General features: G+C 32.6%; 1 protein-coding gene across 7 annotated transcripts; it reads right to left on the bottom strand.

Moving 5' to 3' along the window:
* Positions 1-255: 255 nt before the first annotated feature.
* LOC133190497 (dual specificity protein phosphatase CDC14A-like) lies at positions 256-15,629 on the bottom strand. Of its 7 annotated transcripts, none has more exons than XM_061326153.1 (16): positions 15,289-15,629; positions 15,047-15,137; positions 13,350-13,425; positions 12,885-12,977; positions 12,561-12,640; positions 12,317-12,383; positions 12,042-12,104; positions 9,051-9,138; positions 7,459-7,689; positions 7,124-7,262; positions 6,737-6,908; positions 6,192-6,307; positions 5,682-5,873; positions 5,128-5,175; positions 3,727-3,859; positions 256-2,187 (listed from the first exon to the last, which is right to left on the bottom strand). In XM_061326153.1, the coding sequence occupies exons 1-16, from the start codon at positions 15,335-15,337 to the stop codon at positions 2,161-2,163; spliced, it is 1,665 nt and encodes a 554-aa protein (XP_061182137.1). In that variant the 5' UTR covers positions 15,338-15,629; the 3' UTR covers positions 256-2,160. The 7 variants fall into 7 exon arrangements, with proteins under 7 accessions (XP_061182137.1, XP_061182136.1, XP_061182139.1 ...); XM_061326152.1 differs by lacking the exon at positions 9,051-9,138 and adding an exon at positions 9,272-9,359 and having other exon boundaries at positions 15,289-15,628; XM_061326155.1 differs by lacking the exons at positions 3,727-3,859; positions 9,051-9,138 and adding an exon at positions 9,272-9,359 and having other exon boundaries at positions 15,289-15,628.
* Positions 15,630-18,310: the final 2,681 nt, after the last annotated feature.

The raw sequence follows: 18,310 nt of genomic DNA, 5'->3' as shown, positions 1-18,310 counted from the left end.
TTTGAGTTCAACACTGGAATTTGCTCAAGCTTTTATGAAAAGGAGTTATGAGAGTCAACATCTAGATTTTCTTTTCCAAGGTACATTTTTTCCCTAGGAAATTTCATTGATATCTCCTCCTTTTCAGTCAAATGAATCTAGATTTTTCAACATCAATGCTTACATCTATACTTTCAACATCATCGTGTGATGTGACAACATGCAGGACCTTTTTTTTTATTTGTACATCCAATTTAAAAAAAACAAACAAACAACTAGATAGAAGTGTTTTATTCATTGTTCATTTTTTTTTTTTTCATATAACTAAAACAATGGTTGTATAAAATACTTCTTCATTGAAACTATAATATATTTAATTTTTTCTGTATTATTTACAGCATAAATATGATTTTTATAATTATTTAGATTAATTACGGGTGCATCATCTTGAAGCGAGACTGACATACAGACTGACAGAAATTTTAGTCACAGTTAATATTCAGTTTCAAAATAGTAATTCTTTTTACAGATATTATCTTAAAAATGTTGAGAAAAGGTTAGAAATGGTGGTCTACTTATTTTGTTTTCTACAAAAATTAAAATCAACAAATAGTTTACAACTGAACACAGAAAAAAAACATGAGGAATACATAAATATAACCCATTCTGTGTAACAACAAAATATAACATACCGTGTACACATGGCTTGGAAAAAGATGAATTCGATGACTTTTTACACTTGGGTTTCTATTCAAAATTTCAATGAAACGAGAGGGGAAAAAATGAAGAAGGTTTTATTTAATGAATCATGTCAGTTTTTGGCTCAGCCATGTTAACACAACTGCACCACATAGTTACAACCAAGATGCCTATTGACTAGCTGTCAGAAGTAGAATGCTGAAATGAAACTACATGTATTCTCAACAATGTAAAAATAGTTTTAATTTCTATATCATCTAATGTTTAAGCAAGGGTGCAAAAAAGGGTCAACTAAAAACCACAAAGAGCAGAGTGCAGACACTGTGACTATAAACTCATGCATCTCATTACAAATGGCCTTTGTATAGGAAAGACCATTTTCAACCTTCACAAAAAACAAATCTGCCAAAGTGGTTGTAAACCTAAAATATATAAAATTCTAAAGAGGGGTATAAAAATAGGCATATACAATATAAATGTAAAATGGAAATCTATATATAGGTCATCTCTGATGATTGAAATATTTATGTTCTTTATAAAAAGAAGGAAAAAGGAGAAAAGTTTGATTTCATGCAAACACACTTTCTGTTAAAAAAAAGTAAAAACAAATACATGTACTAATTAATGGCATAGCAGTAAGATAAATATAAATATACATTTTATTTTTTTTTTATCATAAAAAAAAGAAATCTGAGTAAATTTTTGCTTCAACATTTTTAATAAAAAATTTCAGTGGTGTTTTTTAATTCCCCTTTTTTATAAATTATCAACAACAATAAATTAAAACAGCACTACCAGATATCAACCAACACACGGTGCTAATTACACTCCAATTTAGAAAGACTTAGTCTTCGGAGGTATTTTCTTTGCAAAACATATCTTATCTACTGGCTTTAAAAACAATCTCAACACCAAATACCATTAAAAAACATTAACAGAAACACCAAAAAGAGTGGTGTTGTCAGATGAGGAATTAAAAGATCAAAGAATTTTGACTTTAGTAAAACATCTGTCAAACAAATACTGGTACGTTACAATAATGTTTCACTTCATAACAATGAGATTTTTACATTTGATGAAATGTATTGCCTCTAACAGTGGTTAATAATGGTGTATTTTCACAGTAAAATCACATTCAGCAAAATGATCTTTAAGAACAGAAATAGTACTGACTTATTTTTTCAAATGCAATCAATAAAGCATATTGTACAGTGCAAAACTCCAATAACAGGTGACATATTGAATCAGGCAATAAATAATTCATTATGTACAAATTTGACAAATTCTCCATTCATCTGTTACGTAAAAATCCTTTTCCTATCACGTTGCTCCAGTTATTAAGAAAAAATCAGCAACAGGCTTTAGTTACTGAAATGACTACTTCCCCTTGTTTTTCCAGGCCTGCATAGACACAAAGAAAATGTTTATCACAGATAGATGAACATTCAGAATCCAACAAGGCGTCATCGTATAACGGCTGCTTTAGTACTTCGAGTATGAGGGACTGATCTGGAAAAGAGAAAATACCACAATTAAATAATTAATTTTTGATGCACAGAATTTTTTTTTTTACCTTTCCAAAGTTTCTCTTGGAAAGAGCAAGACTGCTGGTATGAAAGATAAGAAATTTCAGGCCTGTCTCCAATGAGAAGTATCGAAGCACAGACAGCAAAGCTGATTTTAATCAAGAAACCGTTCCTCTTTTCAGAGGGTAACAGATTTTAATATTTTTATTTAAAATTTCTAATTACTGCATACATATTGTTTTCATCTGCAGCTATAGTACTTTTAATTTTTTGTTAAAAAGTCATGTACAAATGCTGTATACTATTCAGTCACTTCAAAGCCCTTTCCTCCACCATTAGTTCTCAACAACATTGTCAGTACACAATGCTATTGTCCAGTAAGACAACACACCGGACAAATCAAATCACACACAATCATTTTTATACATTTAGGAAAAAAAATATCAGCTGTCTTTTCAAGGAAAACATTGAAATTTTTAACAAGCTGTAACCTAATAAATAGGAACTTGGAATATAGTATAAATGGAAAAAAAAGATAGAAATTCATTTGAAAAATATCAACAATTTGGAAGGTTTAAAGGGCAATGACCAAATAAAAATAATCTTGCAAATACAATCCCCTCAGCTGGAGGAATGAATGGAGAAAAAAATCAAAGCATTTCAATGCATTCTTTGATCTATTCAAGCCAATACCAATATTCTGGCCAGGTCCCAAGTATAATGCAAAAAAATCAATCCCTACCAAACAACACATGCCAAAAGCTGCATTGCTATTGGACATATTCAATACAACACATTTTTTTGAAGTGATATAAATATGTTTACAAATGAATCATGACACTAATTATGTTTCAATTCTAAATCCCTAAAGGTCAACAGTATCAGGACAAAGACGTAATGAAAATGTGCATTATTTAATGCACTGGTAAATTAACAGACAAATCCAACATCAATAATGCCACTATTTTGACTTAAGCTGGGTATTTAAATTTGTTGTCACCATTTGATAATACACACACCAGCATACCTTATTGCATATTTACACTGAAAGCACCTATGTAATGCATACACATTTTCTCACTCAAATATAAAAAGCCACAATTTTGCCACACTTACAATCTCCACATAGTCTTAATTAAACTTACTGGATAAGTAAATATTAGATGCTGTGTTTGCCAACAGTTGCATTTTCAATGCCAAAATTAGAAACACTTAATAGACACCACTTGAGTGACAGTTTACATACATCCAAAAACACAATTCAAATCAAGATAGACAAAAACAATCAAGCTGGAATGCAATACTTGTAAGAAGTCTGTAATCTAGTGAATTCTTTTCCTAACCTAGGCTTAAAGCTATTTTGCAAGGATACAAGAGACTAATAGAGCTATATAGTAGTTAAGTTGGCAGGGTTAGCAGGAGAGAACTTTTGTATGGTACTGTAGTAGTAGTAGTAGTAGTACATGTATGTAAATATATGTATCTATGAGGGGGGGGGGAGCTGCTTAACTAGTTCACTTACTGTAGAGGAGCGAAATTTGTAGGGCCAATCGCTGCCAGTGGAAGCCAAGACATCAGAAGTTTTGTACAGGTTGCTTTTATAATGATCCTTGTTGTATGGCCTATTATCTATGTAGTCATCATATCGGCTTGAGCTGATAAGGCAAATAAATATGAAGCAGACTGTAGCATAAGTTGGTCTCAGTTAACAGGCTTTCAATACACAGACACCAAGAAACAGACAAGCATAGCGCTTTTAATATGAAATTTCTTTAGGAGCTATATTGTACTTTCTTTTCGCATTAAAAAAATTTGAGAAAAGCAAGCAAGATACATTTTATTTTGCTTTATTCAATTCCATAATTACCATTATAGAGATGCCTTTTTGCTATTAATTGCCATGGTGAATGTCGCTTCTTGCGAAGATACAAAATTCAAAAAAAAGAACTTATTTTGTTGTTTAGTATTTTAGTATCCAATGGTATTCAGTAATCTTCTATATCCTTTTTTTTCAAATATATCCAAAATTGTATCTTTGAAAACTTCCAACTCATTTGTAAAATGCAACACAACCACACCACATACAACTGTTAGCAAAACAACAGCAAAAGAAAGATAAAACCAAACAATCAGCAGGACTATGGATGGTAAAAAAAAAAAAAAAATTGGGACACTAGCACTGACAATACTGGTGAAATGAGACCGAAGTGACAAAATAATGACCAAGGTAAAATAATGATGATAGAATCAAATGAAAACCATCAATGTTTACATACACATCAAATGCACATACAGACAACATCAATCGCCAGCAAAGATGTTTCTTTTTTGTCATGGAAAATGTCAAAGTCATGCAGAAGTCAGACCTACTACATAAACATTCTCATAAAATGAAACTCATTGAATGGCATGACAAAACATTGAACAGGTTTCAATTTTTATTTCTTATTATCAATATTTTCCTGCCTTTCAAGGCTTATCGTATAAAGAAATACGATACTTTTTGAATATGAAATATCATATTATGAAATCCTTGTCTATCTGCTGTTTATTGTGTTAATAGTTAGAGATGTTAATGAATAAAGATTTAGGTAGGATGAAAAGTCACAGATTTTTATATCTGAAATCCAGTTGTTAATCGTATTTTTTTTTAAATTTTGAACAAACGGTTATAGATTTGGGGATAAGGGGGAAGTAACTTTAAAATAAAAGAATTATAAACGGATGATCATTTTTCTGTATTAAAAAATAAACCAAAAAAAAAAAAATCAAGCTTTACCGTTAATATTCAAAGCCAGTGGTAATAAAATAATATATTTACCAATGAAAAAAAAAATTAGATAAGAAGCATGCTTAGATGTGAAACCAAAATGTGAAAACTTGGCGGTTAATGTTGGCCTACTCTAGAATAACAAGGCCATACCTAGCAGCCAAGGCTTTCCTCAGATTATATGTATGCGAGTGGTATTTTCTACAAAATCAGAGAATTAGCAAATCACACTTGTGTATTACTATTTGAAAAAAAAAAATTATATATTAAACACTGGAACATTTTGATAAGTGTTAATCTATTCATGGAGAGGTTCCTTTCTTTTTTTTCTTCAAAAATTAGAAAATGTTATCAACAAAAAGAGTCGCATAAAAATCTAAAAAATTTGCAAGCTTAGAGACATGAATTGAATCATCTGATTTAAAAATGTTAATTTCATTTTAAAGCACTACTCTAAGAAAGACTGCTACATGCATTAATGCTTTTCAGTTGAATTTTAAAATAGAGTAATTAATGGAAATAGCAGAATCCCTGCCTAGGAGTTGATATTAAAAAAAGTTTGAAAGTAAAAATTCATAATTTAATTATAAGATGCTGGCATTTCCTTCTGCCAACACAACAATGTACAGATAGAGGGATATTTGAAACTCTGGTGAGAACAAGGACACTTAAGTGTGCTGATGTGCCTGCTGGAGGCACTGTCCTACCTTTTGGCACTGGATGAGCCTGTACCATGCCTGGTACTCCGCTTGACTGAGGAGGCATGGTTGTTAATGACGGTGCTAACTTTGGAGGCTTTAAGTGGAGACATGGGAGCCGCTGAAGAGTGAGCACTTTTGGTACCGCTTGTCCTGTAGACTTGGGTGGTCGACCTTTTGTGACCTTTCCCATCTTCATGCCTACAGTCAAGAGAGCACCATGGGAAATGTGATGTGATGGGGTAAAAAATGCAATTGTGGTGATTATTTTTATTTCCACATGCAGAGGGTATAGGGATTTAAAAAACATGTATATTAACAAAGCTAGAAAGATTGCACATGAAATCTGTTTCCACATGTCCACAGAACTTCACAATTTAAACATAAGGTTTCTTTTTAAGCACTGGATGTTAGATACTGGGTTTTAAGACTTTATAAGCAGAAGATAGATGAAATGCCTTTCAAGAAAGACTGAGGGATAAATGTAAACATTCAGTGGTCCTCGGACCTTTTCCTTACCCTAATGCTCCAGTGGTCGCAGACCGAGAGTGGTGTTGCCGTAGCAGCTTCATCTGATTTAGTTTGTCGCCCTGAGTTTCTATCATGCTGCCTCTCGTAATGGGACCACTATACAACTACAACAATAAAGAAATTTTTATCAGATATAGCATACAATAATTTGGCAGCTGCAAAAATAAGAATGTTATGCAATAAACAACTTTTTTAAACAAAAATTTTATAAAGCCTACACTGAATCTTTAAAGTATCTGTTAATCAGTCAGAGATAGGATGGAAACAAGCTACTTAACATTATTAAATGTCATTATTTGGGGTTATCTAACCTTCGTCACAATTTTCAAAACTAAACTATTTATTATTTTGAATCCACTGATATTCACACAGCTTCCTTCTTGTTCTTGGAGTTCATAATCTTAAGAGAATGCTTAAGACAGCAGAAGTAAAACGACTTCATTCAAGACCCTGACAGCTAAATTCTATTCCAGAAATAGGCTTTTATCAGTTTCATCTAGGTAAAAAAACAATAGAAGTGTTAAAATCCTTACGTAATCATCATTTTCGTCTGACCGATAGTTTTCTAACTCTATGGCATCTTGAATGCGCATATCGTCCATTGTGGTCAGAATCTTGGAGACACTGTGGTGTCTTTCTCGTCGTTTGTCATCCTTGTTGCGGGCCCTGTAAAGGTCTCCCTGCATCCACATTAGTGACTGCTTCCTGTTCAGAAAAATAATACATCTTTTACTTGAGGTAAATCAATTACGTAAAAACAAAAATAGTTTTTCACACCAATTTTTTACATAATTTTTTCTTTAAAAAAATTCATTTTACAAAGTAGTGATCATAAAATTAATTTGTTCAATATTTTCTGAAGTGATTTAGATCTGAATATTTCAAAAGGATGTATTAATCTCAGGACACAGTGCACTTACTCCTCCAAGAAGTTTTGCTGAGGCCCTATTATGGAGCCCGGCCGACAAATTCTGCACCATGCTATACACTCTGCAGCAGTGAATTTGTAATGCTTCATCATGTAACAAGCTATTAAAGTTCCTGTACGTCCTAGACCAGCTGGAAAAAAGAATGTTCTATTTACACTCTTGACCAAGTTGGCCCTCTTTATTCTAGACTTTCTAATATAATTTACTTTAGAAAATTACCAAGAGGTACCATCTTCTTAAAATAATTTTATGAAGAGCTGAAACGTTCGAGTAGATTTTTGAAACTTTGATTAAATCTTTTCAACTTGTGTCAATATTGTTTATACCTTTACAATGTACAGCAACAGCACCTTCTGCATTTTCAGATAATTCTATGAACTGCCTGACTATATTATCACTAGGTGTACTCCCGTCAATAAAAAATAGGTCATAGTGATCAAAGCCTGCATCTGTGAACCGCCTGGCATCGTAAATCTTCTTATTTAACCTCACAATTGTGGTCACGTTATGCTTCCTGAAGTATGGGAAGTATGCTTCTGGAGCATGCAGTGGGTACCCTGTGAGAAAAAAAAGCAGTAATATAAAACCTAGAGAAAAACACAATCCATATTAAAAAGCAAAATCTTGACAATCAACATCAAAATGGTATAGGTCCAGAACAAAATTACTTTAAATTTAGATTTCTTTACATATACCATATTTGCCCAAGTAAGTGTCAAGGACTCTTTTAAAATTGGAAAGGGGTGACATTTATTTTTTTTGCTTGTTATGAAGTTCTCTGTCCCAAAAAGGAGATAGGATGACATTAGAAAACACTGAACAGTAATAAAACAACAATCCAGTAGGGTAATAAGCAAGGTTCCCCATCATTTAAAATTTTACTGAGGCTCAAAACATGTGAACAGCATTTTCTGAGATCAATAACAATTATTAGGGATATCAAATATGTACATAGTTTTTATTTATATTAATTTCATCTTTTTTTTATTCATGAATAATTATCCATCTACTAAGCAAGCCCCAGTAACAGTCAATAGAGATGGAACTTAATGAGGCATAGTGGTTAACTGTGGTACAGAGAAATTTATGAGTACACAGTAAAAAGGCTTAAGGAGAACTTTGTCCAATGATGCTTGGAGATTAGGTAAGTCATATCAGAGATGAAATTAAATCAAAAATGCAAAATAATCAATAAAAATTGTAACTTTCATGTGTTCTTCATGCTCACATAGACAGAAGTGAAAATTCTAAACATAAAAAGAGATATAGACAATTCTTTTGATGAATGCACTTGTTTAGCTGTAATTGGATATGTGCCTCAATATTAAGTGGGTGGGGTGAGGGCTATTTTTTTTAAAGTTAAAAATCACAAGTTGGGGTGCTTACTTGGGCAAATATGGTAATTACTTTTATTAGTGACATCTCCACAACTTTAAGAGTAAATCAGTAATGCATAAATATAAAGCAATGAGAAAAGTCAGAACATACAAGGATAATCTCACGCTAGAAGAGGACTAACTGTTCTCTTAACAATATTAATAAAACTAGCTCTGCATTAATGTGAAAACACGACTTAATTCAATCAATCTAAACACAGTGACACATTAATAAAACTAATATGCACCTAATTTTTCCGTCAATTCCTCATAAATCTTTTTTTGAATATGCATAATAATGATATACATTTATTTTACAAAGATTCATTTGTTTTAAGATATCCCTTTTATTTTTGCATGAAATTTGTCTATAACAGAGTAGAGACTAAGACAAAATTAAGTTTCTTGCCCAGACATGCTTGAACAATCTAAACTACAATAGCAACTAGTGAAATACACAGGGGAGTATGGCCCCATGTGAGCTATGCTAGATACGTATAATAATGGGGGTGGATGCCCCCCCACAATTTACTCATCAGTACCATCCTCCATTTTGCTCTTGACATGGGGCCCACTAAAAGCCACCATTTTATGAGGAATGATCCAATTAAGGTCCCCATTTTCAACTCTCTAGAGGAAGAAAAAAAAATGACAATATATCTTCAGACTTAGCAAAACTATTTCTGTCCAAATTTCGCCCTGACCTCCCTGAACTGCTTTGACCTATCTGCACTGTGGAGAAAACATTGGTTAGTATTATTACCATTCTCAATCTTTGTTTTAGGGTGTGGTCCACAAAATGCCAGAAATTTGTTTGGCACAATCCAGTTGAAGTCCCCATTTTCTACTTTCTACAAAAGAAACATTGTTTATGGAAAAACAGACATTGAATATGTAACAAGAGGCCCATGGGCCACATCGCTCACCTGAGCACATTGGCTAGGCAAAAGCACAAATCAGTTCAGTATTGAAAAGACCGGGGGAGGGGGGGGGGGGGGGGGCTTGAATTTTAAACTACCTGATGATGCTTCCATGTCAATGTAACAAATGGCTTTGTTGTACTTGAGAAGATTTTTAAAAAATTCCCATATACTCCTTTGTAAAAATTTGATCCCCCATTGTGACTCCTCCCTATCCCAGGGGTCATCATTTGAACAAACTTGAATCTACACTACCTGAGGATGCTTCCATATCAATATGACTAAACATAGCTTTTCTGTTCTTGAGAAGAAATATTTCCTCTTTATGTTCTTATGTTAAACTTTCCATTCCCCATTGAGCCCCACCCTACCCCTGCGGGTCATTATTTGAACAAAATTGAATCTACACTACCTGAGGATGCTTCCATATCAAAATGACTAAACATGGTTTGCAGTTCTTCAGAAGAAGATATTTTCCTTTATATTTCTATGTAGAACTTTGATCCTCCATTGTGGCCCCGCCCTACCCCCAAGGGTCATGGTTTGAACAAACTTGAATCTACACTACCTAAGGATGCTTCCATATAAATATGACTCATCATGGCTTTGCTGTTCTTGAGAAGAAGATTTTTAAAGATTTTTCCTATATATTTCTATGTAAAACTTTGATCCTCCATTGCAGCCCCACCCTACCCCCGGGGGTCATGGTTTTAACAAACTTGAATCTACACTACCTGAGGATGCTTCCATGTAAATATGACTCATCATGGCTTTGCTGTTCTTGAGAAGAAGATTTTTAAAGATTTTTCCTATATATTTCTATGTAAAACTTTGATCCTCCATTGTGGCCCCGCCCTACCCCCAGGGGTCATGATTTGAACAAACTTGAATCTACACTACCTGAGGATGCTTCCACATAAATATGATTCATCATGACTTTGCTGTTCTTGAGAAGAAGATTTTTAAAGATTTTTCCTATAGATTTCTATGTAAAACTTTGATCCTCCATTGTGGCCCCGCCCTACCCCCAGGGGTCTTGATTTGGACAAATTTGAATGTACACTACCTGAGGATGCTTCCACATGAGTTTCATCTTTCCTGGCCCTATGGTTCTTGAGAAGAAGATTTTTAAATGATGCCATTATTTTTTCAGTAATTCCTAATTATCTCCCCTTGAAAGAGGGCGTGGCCCTTCATTTGAACAAACTTGAATCCCCTTCACCCAAGGATACTTTGTGGCAAGTTTGGTTGAAATTGGCCCAGTGGTTCTTGAGAAGAAGTCGAAAATGTGAGAAGTTTACAGACAGACAGACGGACAGACAGACGGACAGACGGATGCCGGACAAAATGTGATCAGAAAAGCTCACTTGAGCTTTCAGCTCAGGTGAGCTAAAAATGGAGTCCTTTCAATGGTACATCTTGCAACATGAACATGTTCAATGTTTAACACAATTTTGCATACTGCCATCCACCACCATTTTCGTTGAAAAAAAAAAAAAAAAAAAACGAGCCAATTTCAAGATTTAATAAACAAGATCATTTTCCTCAGTATGAACTGTTGCTTTGTTTTCTGTATGCAAAAAATGATTTCAGTTTAGTCAAGGTTTTGCAGCAAAAGCAGGTGTTCAAAAATTCGCCAACAAAGATAATGGTTCAACAATTCATACTTCAAATGATAGTTATGATACAAAGTCTGCTTTGGAAATAGTGCTACTTTAATGTGAAAGTTTGAAAGTTTAGGCAATGAGGATGTGACTGTATCACAAGAATTCAGCTAAATACCACTGCCAGTAGATCACCACCAAAGATCAAAATTGTCATAGGGTATGTTATTGAAATATCAGTAATTATTTTTACATGCATTTACAACTCCTTAGTTTAGTATTGTGCATTTTGATTTGAAAAGAAATCATAAAAATCTATTTGAAATATTTTAAAAGTGTTTTTGAAATACTAAAACAATTGAAAAAAAAAGAAACACAATATTTCATTCCCAAGATTGGTAACTCTATCATAAATTCTAGGTACAAAGGAACAGTTACTTTGTTTCCCCCTAGATGCGAGAATTCAATTCATTGATAAACTCATTATTCCACCATGATTTCTAAATTACAAAAGGTGGCAGTTTATGTAAATGTTACTTTGTATTATTATACAACACATCACTTAAAATGTTCAAATGCTTAAGTTCTGGCAATTTCTGATAAAAATTTGCTATTTACTTTAAAATAATATTAAAATCCCTTTACATCAAAATGTCATGTTCTTGGAATACTTGCACTTGTATCACTGAAATCTATAATGCCATTATTTTGTCATAATTTTATCAAAGTACATATTTTATTACATAAATTATTAAACACCTCTCTGAAGAAAGACAACCTTACACATGTTACATGAATTTTATCTCTTCTCAGACACAGATTATGCTCTATGCCCCCTAGACAGTGTACAGATGACATTTGTAAAGCTGCATGTTTGTCTCTAAATCTTTTCTTTTTACCATTTTATATGTTTTCTTTAACCTTTGGCAATATATATACAGCTCTACAATCTGGATGTTGCAAAGTTTTTGTTGGGTTGGGATTTTTTTTTTTACAACAGAAAAGTTACCTCATAATGCTCATATTCATCCACATCAAATGTTTCAAAATTGAAGAAACCATTAGCCAATGCCTGGAAAGAAATATAAATAATTAGGAATACATTACTTACAATGTACCCTAATATTTTGCCGAAATGAAGTTTATCACAATCAGCAGTCAAATTAAAATATTTAACTTTACTGACATTTTGTTAAAATATTAATATTGAAATAAGTTGCATTAACCACCCCATTTTCAAATTTTAAATGTACTGCCCCTAAACAAACATTTAAATTTGCTTACCTTACTGAGTCCATGCAAACAGTCTAGTAATGTTAGATTGTAGGAACAGGCCCCAAATGATGCATCCCTGTATTAATAAGGAAATTAATCAACATAAAACCATTGTTAATTGCCTTATTGAAATAATGTCAATGATAAAAAAGGATAAAAAGAAGGAAAAAATATGCCATATTTTTATAAATAATCATTTATTGCATTAGAACTGTCGTATAATTATCTTTGAAAATATATTAATGTCACATACCTAAATGGAAGAAACGGGGGATTTGAACCAGCTACTAATGGTCGATAAGCTTCCTCTGGGGTTTTCTTCAAATATATTATCTGTTAAAAAAAAACAAAACCAATCATCTTCATTTTTCTACTACTGACATACAAAAAATAGTTAACATTTTCACATTATTATTTTTTTTCTTCTTCCAGATATTGAGTTCAATAAATTATTTTTTTTTAAGAAAACTTGAATTCCAATTTCAACTGTTTATCCATTTAATTTATCCGTGAATCTACCCATGAATAACTGTTTTTCAATATGCTACTATTACAGAATTTCAATACTTGAACTTACTGCATATGCTGAAATGAGAAATGCAGCATTAGCTCGCTTCCTAGCATCAAAACTTGTGTAGTGAATGATCCTCTTCTTTGCAAGTGAAAAAGACTGCAAAGAAAAAGCATACATTTTTGTCGGTGCATCTTGTAATAATTAATTGGGTGAACGCTTTCTCTGCCAACAGATAACATACCTCCAACACCTGTTCTCATGCAGCAACATCACAATTACAACCCTAGCTGCTAAGTTTGTTTACATGGGCTATTTTTAGCATTAGTAAACAATACTGAACTTTATACACTGTTCTGGTCAAAATAATATACTCAAAAGCAGATTATTTTTATGATGTGTAACATGTAAATTTCTGAAATTTTCCTTATTATCATGATCAGCTTTTAACCTTCTACATCTTTTGATCTACCTGAACAAACTCCATAATATGTGATTTTTCAAAAACTAAGTATCCAAATTTCTAATTACCTTTAGCTTTTTATTCAGTTTACAACAATATCTGTACAGTTGTGCCAAATTCAATGGTCCAAAATCTGCATAAAAACTGGAAAAAAGAACAGACTCTTAAAAAAATAACAACAACACAAAAAACATGGAAATCCTTGACCTAAACCCAATTATTTATATTAGCATAAAGTGTACCTTCACTGATGAAAATAAATAGGTCAGGAGTATAGGTAAACACAAATTACACACAAACACTTTGCAGTTATGTCAAAATATGACCTATTGATAGATTTATGTGACAGAAGTAACTGAATACATTGTATATTGATAATAGGTTGGTGCAAACATGTATATATTGCATAATGAGTGTGATAAGTTCCTTGACTAAACATAAATATAATCCAGCTATCTATAGCCATTAGTCACCAAAATCAATTTAGTGTAACTGTTATTACAGGGTGTCAGTGGCTTATAAGTTCATATCCATTTATTTTTTTTAATACTGCAAAGATGGCCAAAGAGTTTATCTTTTGAAACATGCTGTAAAATACAAATATTAACTGAAAACAAGCCAAAATGTGTGGAGTGTTTTTGGCACAATGCCAAACTAAAATCTTCGTTTAACACTGGTTATTTTTAATACATTTTATATGATCCTTATGCATGCTCTTGGCCCTCACTCTTTTATAATGACCACATGAAAACTTTGAGACAGCAAGGAAATATTAAATCAAGCAATAATGGAACATGTACATATTTACTTCCTACTTTATATCATCCTGTGACACAGTGACAGTGAAAAAAATGTTAATATATTCATAAACATCTGGGATTTATAACATTTGTAAATGATTACAATATAAATTAATTTTTTTTTTGTTGCTATTATTTATAAGGAGAGATGAGGAGTTAATCAAAAGGGGTATTCAAAGATCTTACAAGGGTACACTATTACAGTTTACTTACATATAGATTACAACTTCATCAGTATTATAATTTTAACAGGTTGGGACCATTCACCAAAATGGGAATTTTTTGCACTATGATTTGTATCCCATTTGGAATTTGGTAACCCAAACAGGCTATTATATTCTATTTTGTCAAGTCCCAACTTGTTTAAAGCTAGGAAAAAAGTAAATGTTCAACAATGATCATGACTTATGACCACTACTATCAATAAATTGATGTGTTGATGCTAACTTTACCATTCTTCTATGACAAATGTTAATTCTTGACAGAAGTAGATTATTGGCATATATTTTACTGATATTCCTATACATATTTTCAAAGTTTGCTAAAAGAAAATATCAATAAGTTAATACAAGGATGAAGAAACAATTGGGGAAAAAAGATGTTATATTAAAAAGACAATATTAATGCCTGGATGTAATAAACTTATTAAAGGTTGGGGGTTCAAGTTTTTGGAATTGTTGTTATATTTACAAATTGAAAAAAGAGTATGTTTGGGCTATCACCCCTTCTTGGAAGGAACGGTCGGTCACTTTGAAAAACACACTAATCATAATTACCAGCCTATCAAGAAATAGCATATAAAATTATATGACCACTATTAGTAAGCCTAACATGCATTTTCTTGTACATCAAGCATGGTGTTAACTAAATAGCATATTTATTATTATTATAATTATTATATTTGCAGAAAATTTTTCTTATTAAAAAAAGTTTTCTATATCATAGAATTAAATAAAAGAACTTACTTTTCATACACAAGCTCATCGTCTACACAGAAATAATGGGTGTGTGCTGTAGACCTTGGCTTCGTTCTTAATGTAGCAAAATATAGTCGATCTGAAATTCAAACAAAAACTTAAGCATCTGTGAGTAAATACACATTTCAAGGTTCACTGAAACCTTGTCGAGACATGTTTAGATTGAAAGGGAAAATGCACAGATCATTTCATGACATAAATAATTTTGCTGCTTATAAATTTCTTCTCACCTTTAATGAACTCGGAAGCACTCCCAATAATATCATTTTCATCGGCCATTCTTCAATAAAGCTATCACTTTCCTTTCGAGATAGCCGAATAGGTCAATTTTCCTCTTGCAATCGTTAGCAATTATTCTATGTTTACCTGGTATAATTCAAATCTTTCCAGATAGTATAAATACACTATTTCACAACAAAATGTTTCTTTAAAACCCTGTAAGTCTCCATGTAGTTAAAATATCCGTGTAAAACTTGCTTATAAAAAGAATTTGTTAAAATTATCGACCCCCCTTATCGTTGCCAAACTTGACGGCCATGTTTGAACTGGAGCAAAGTTAAGTGCAAAAGATCACGTGATCAGGCTCTAGGCCAATAGTAGATTACACAACAATTGTCGTCATGGGGATATCATAGTCTGACCAATGAAATTTTTGTTTATAGTTTTCAATGGAAACACCAACATCTGTCAATGATTATTAATTTCATCAATTAACATAATTGGAAAGAAGGGGGTTAATTTGATTAAATGTGTTAATAAAATAATTTGAAATTTATTTCTAAGCGTTGTAGTTACGTCATTTTCTATAGATTTATCTCATACATTGGTAAAATATAGAAAATACACATAAAGATTTTTTTACGCTGACGCAATGAATTGTTTTTACATTGAAAATGAAAACAAAATATTTCTAAAAATTTGATACTATCCTTAGCATAAAAGAAAGTATTATAGACATATATAAAATTTAAATATAACTTTCTCGTTAATTTTCTTACCCATATATAGAAAGCACATTGAAATCAGTTTCGGAGGACACAACTTAACAAATTTAGTGAGGAGGCCTTAAAAAAATTCTTTGAATATGAAAAGGGGATTGAGGTCTCATCAGGGCGTTATATATTGTAAGGAGGTATACATCCATTATAGTTACATGTAGCTTCCTGTAGTATATATACTAACTTGCAACATTATTGGGAGGGGGCATGCACTCCTTCCGTGTCCTTTGGTTCTCGTCTGGCCTGATTTTTTAGTCTCATGATACATGCATCAAAAAGATCATATACAGATGGGTCATGTATATGTCTCTAGGAACATAATTCATTTTTTCTCACTATAAGGAACGAAATGTACGCGTCATACTAGCAAAATTTAAATTTCTAAAATCTATTTGGCTTTGTGTTTCGAACGACTTTTTGTTTGCAAGAGGTAATTAAACTGTCAATTTTTACTACAATTTCAAATGAATTTCTATAATTTTTCTTACAAATACGCTATAAAAACATTACTTAACTTTTTTTGTTCATTTTTTTTATATAGTGTGAATTAAGCGTGTTTAGATGCCGTAGTTTAACTTTTTTTCAACATTTTTTAGACTTCCTGCAATTGTTATTTTATAGTTAGAAGAAATAAATGAAAATTTTCTTGAATTTATAGTTATGTACCAAATACCGGTATTTTAGTCTCCGTATTACGATATGTATCACGTGCAATAACAAATCACGATATACCGGTATACCGATAAAATCGTGCATCCCTAGTAATGGGGGTTCAAATGAAGGGCTATGCCCCCATTCAAGGTGAGATAAACAGGAAAAACGGAATAGGGTATGGTCGTTTAAAAAATCTTATCAACAACTAGTGGGCCAGAAGAATTGAAACTTAAGCTTTTATTGGAATTCATTAGCACAGCCGGTATTATTACACCTTTAAATTGTTCTTTTTTAAGTCAATTAATACAACATGTTCGTTTACTGCGAGATGGTGGACCGCTATGACGTTTTTAACGTCACACTCAATTTGCAATCTTAATCTTCGGCGTAGGGGGATCATCCGACATGATTCAAGATGTATGATCTTTGCATTTGTTGGTGTTAGAAATGTCTGATATAAATCCTCATTGCAGGAAAGTGAAATATTAAAAAAAATCCACTGTAGACATAAAGGCCAGCAAAAGGTTTGGATAAGAAACAACGTACATAAGAAACAATTTTTAGAGGTATATCAAAACTTTTATTGACTGAGTTCGTGGGAAGAATGCGTTTTACCGCATGCACATATATTTTGGAGAGTGGAGATCCAGCCTTGCATGGTTAAAAGAGGGAAAAAGTTCCTTACACAGTCTTTCCACTGTGTGCCATTTGCCATTCTTCATTGCATATTTCCCTTAAATTACCTTTGATTATCATGATTTTATCATTATGTAGACTTTCTAAAAAACTACTATATAACAACAATTATCAAAATAGTTCAATTTTATTAACAATGAAAAAGAGGAAGATAACGAGCAGTGATCAAACTCATACTCCAGTAAAAAGAATACGAATCGTGACGAAGGCAAAACACAAATCCCTGGAAACCCTAGAGGAGAGAACGAGCGCCTAGGAGGGATAATCATACCCAGTCAACCGTGTGCACACCCGGTCGCTTTGAGCCCTCTGCATTGATCAAGTAAATGGAGTAACCCGGCCTAGTCGAAACGAAAAAAAGCCTAACAATTGGTGGGAAACGTCAGTCAAAGTACGACCCAACGATAGGTTGTACAAATATTTGCAAACATGGTCATTTTAACGACCACAAAATATGCCAAATACTGAAAACCCTGCTACATCAACTTATTTGCTAGTAGCCTGCACCAGTTTAAAAATTGACCGTACCCATAACATGCTCGGCAGTATCGAATCAGTCTGGTGACACCTCCCCCGGTAAACACACTGCAGCGGACAGTGAAATATTAATTACTACATAAATCGGGAAAGTTTACGATGTTCGTCGTATAGTTTAGGTATTAAAATGGCCATTCACGTCTATATTCAGTAAAACATCCAAGTAAGAATGAGATGTTGCAGACCCAAGTATGTTGCAGACCCCAAGTATATTTCTCCAATCCCTTTCAACGATAAAAAAAAAATAACTTCAGCGAAATAAGCTAGTTGCAAACCTTTAATACGTGAAGAATGGCATCATTGCATATCATTATTCTATGTAAAGAGGTGTACATGTATTCCGGCCATTATAAGACAGACTCTTACA

This window comes from Saccostrea echinata, unplaced genomic scaffold (genome assembly GCF_033153115.1).
Source record: "Saccostrea echinata isolate AGI-Se365-2 ecotype Australia unplaced genomic scaffold, CSIRO_AGI_Sech_v1 ptg000022l, whole genome shotgun sequence".
Taxonomy (NCBI): domain Eukaryota; kingdom Metazoa; phylum Mollusca; class Bivalvia; order Ostreida; family Ostreidae; genus Saccostrea; species Saccostrea echinata.
The sequence above is the reverse complement of the archived record's forward strand: the minus strand, read 5'-3'. Positions and strand labels throughout refer to the sequence as shown.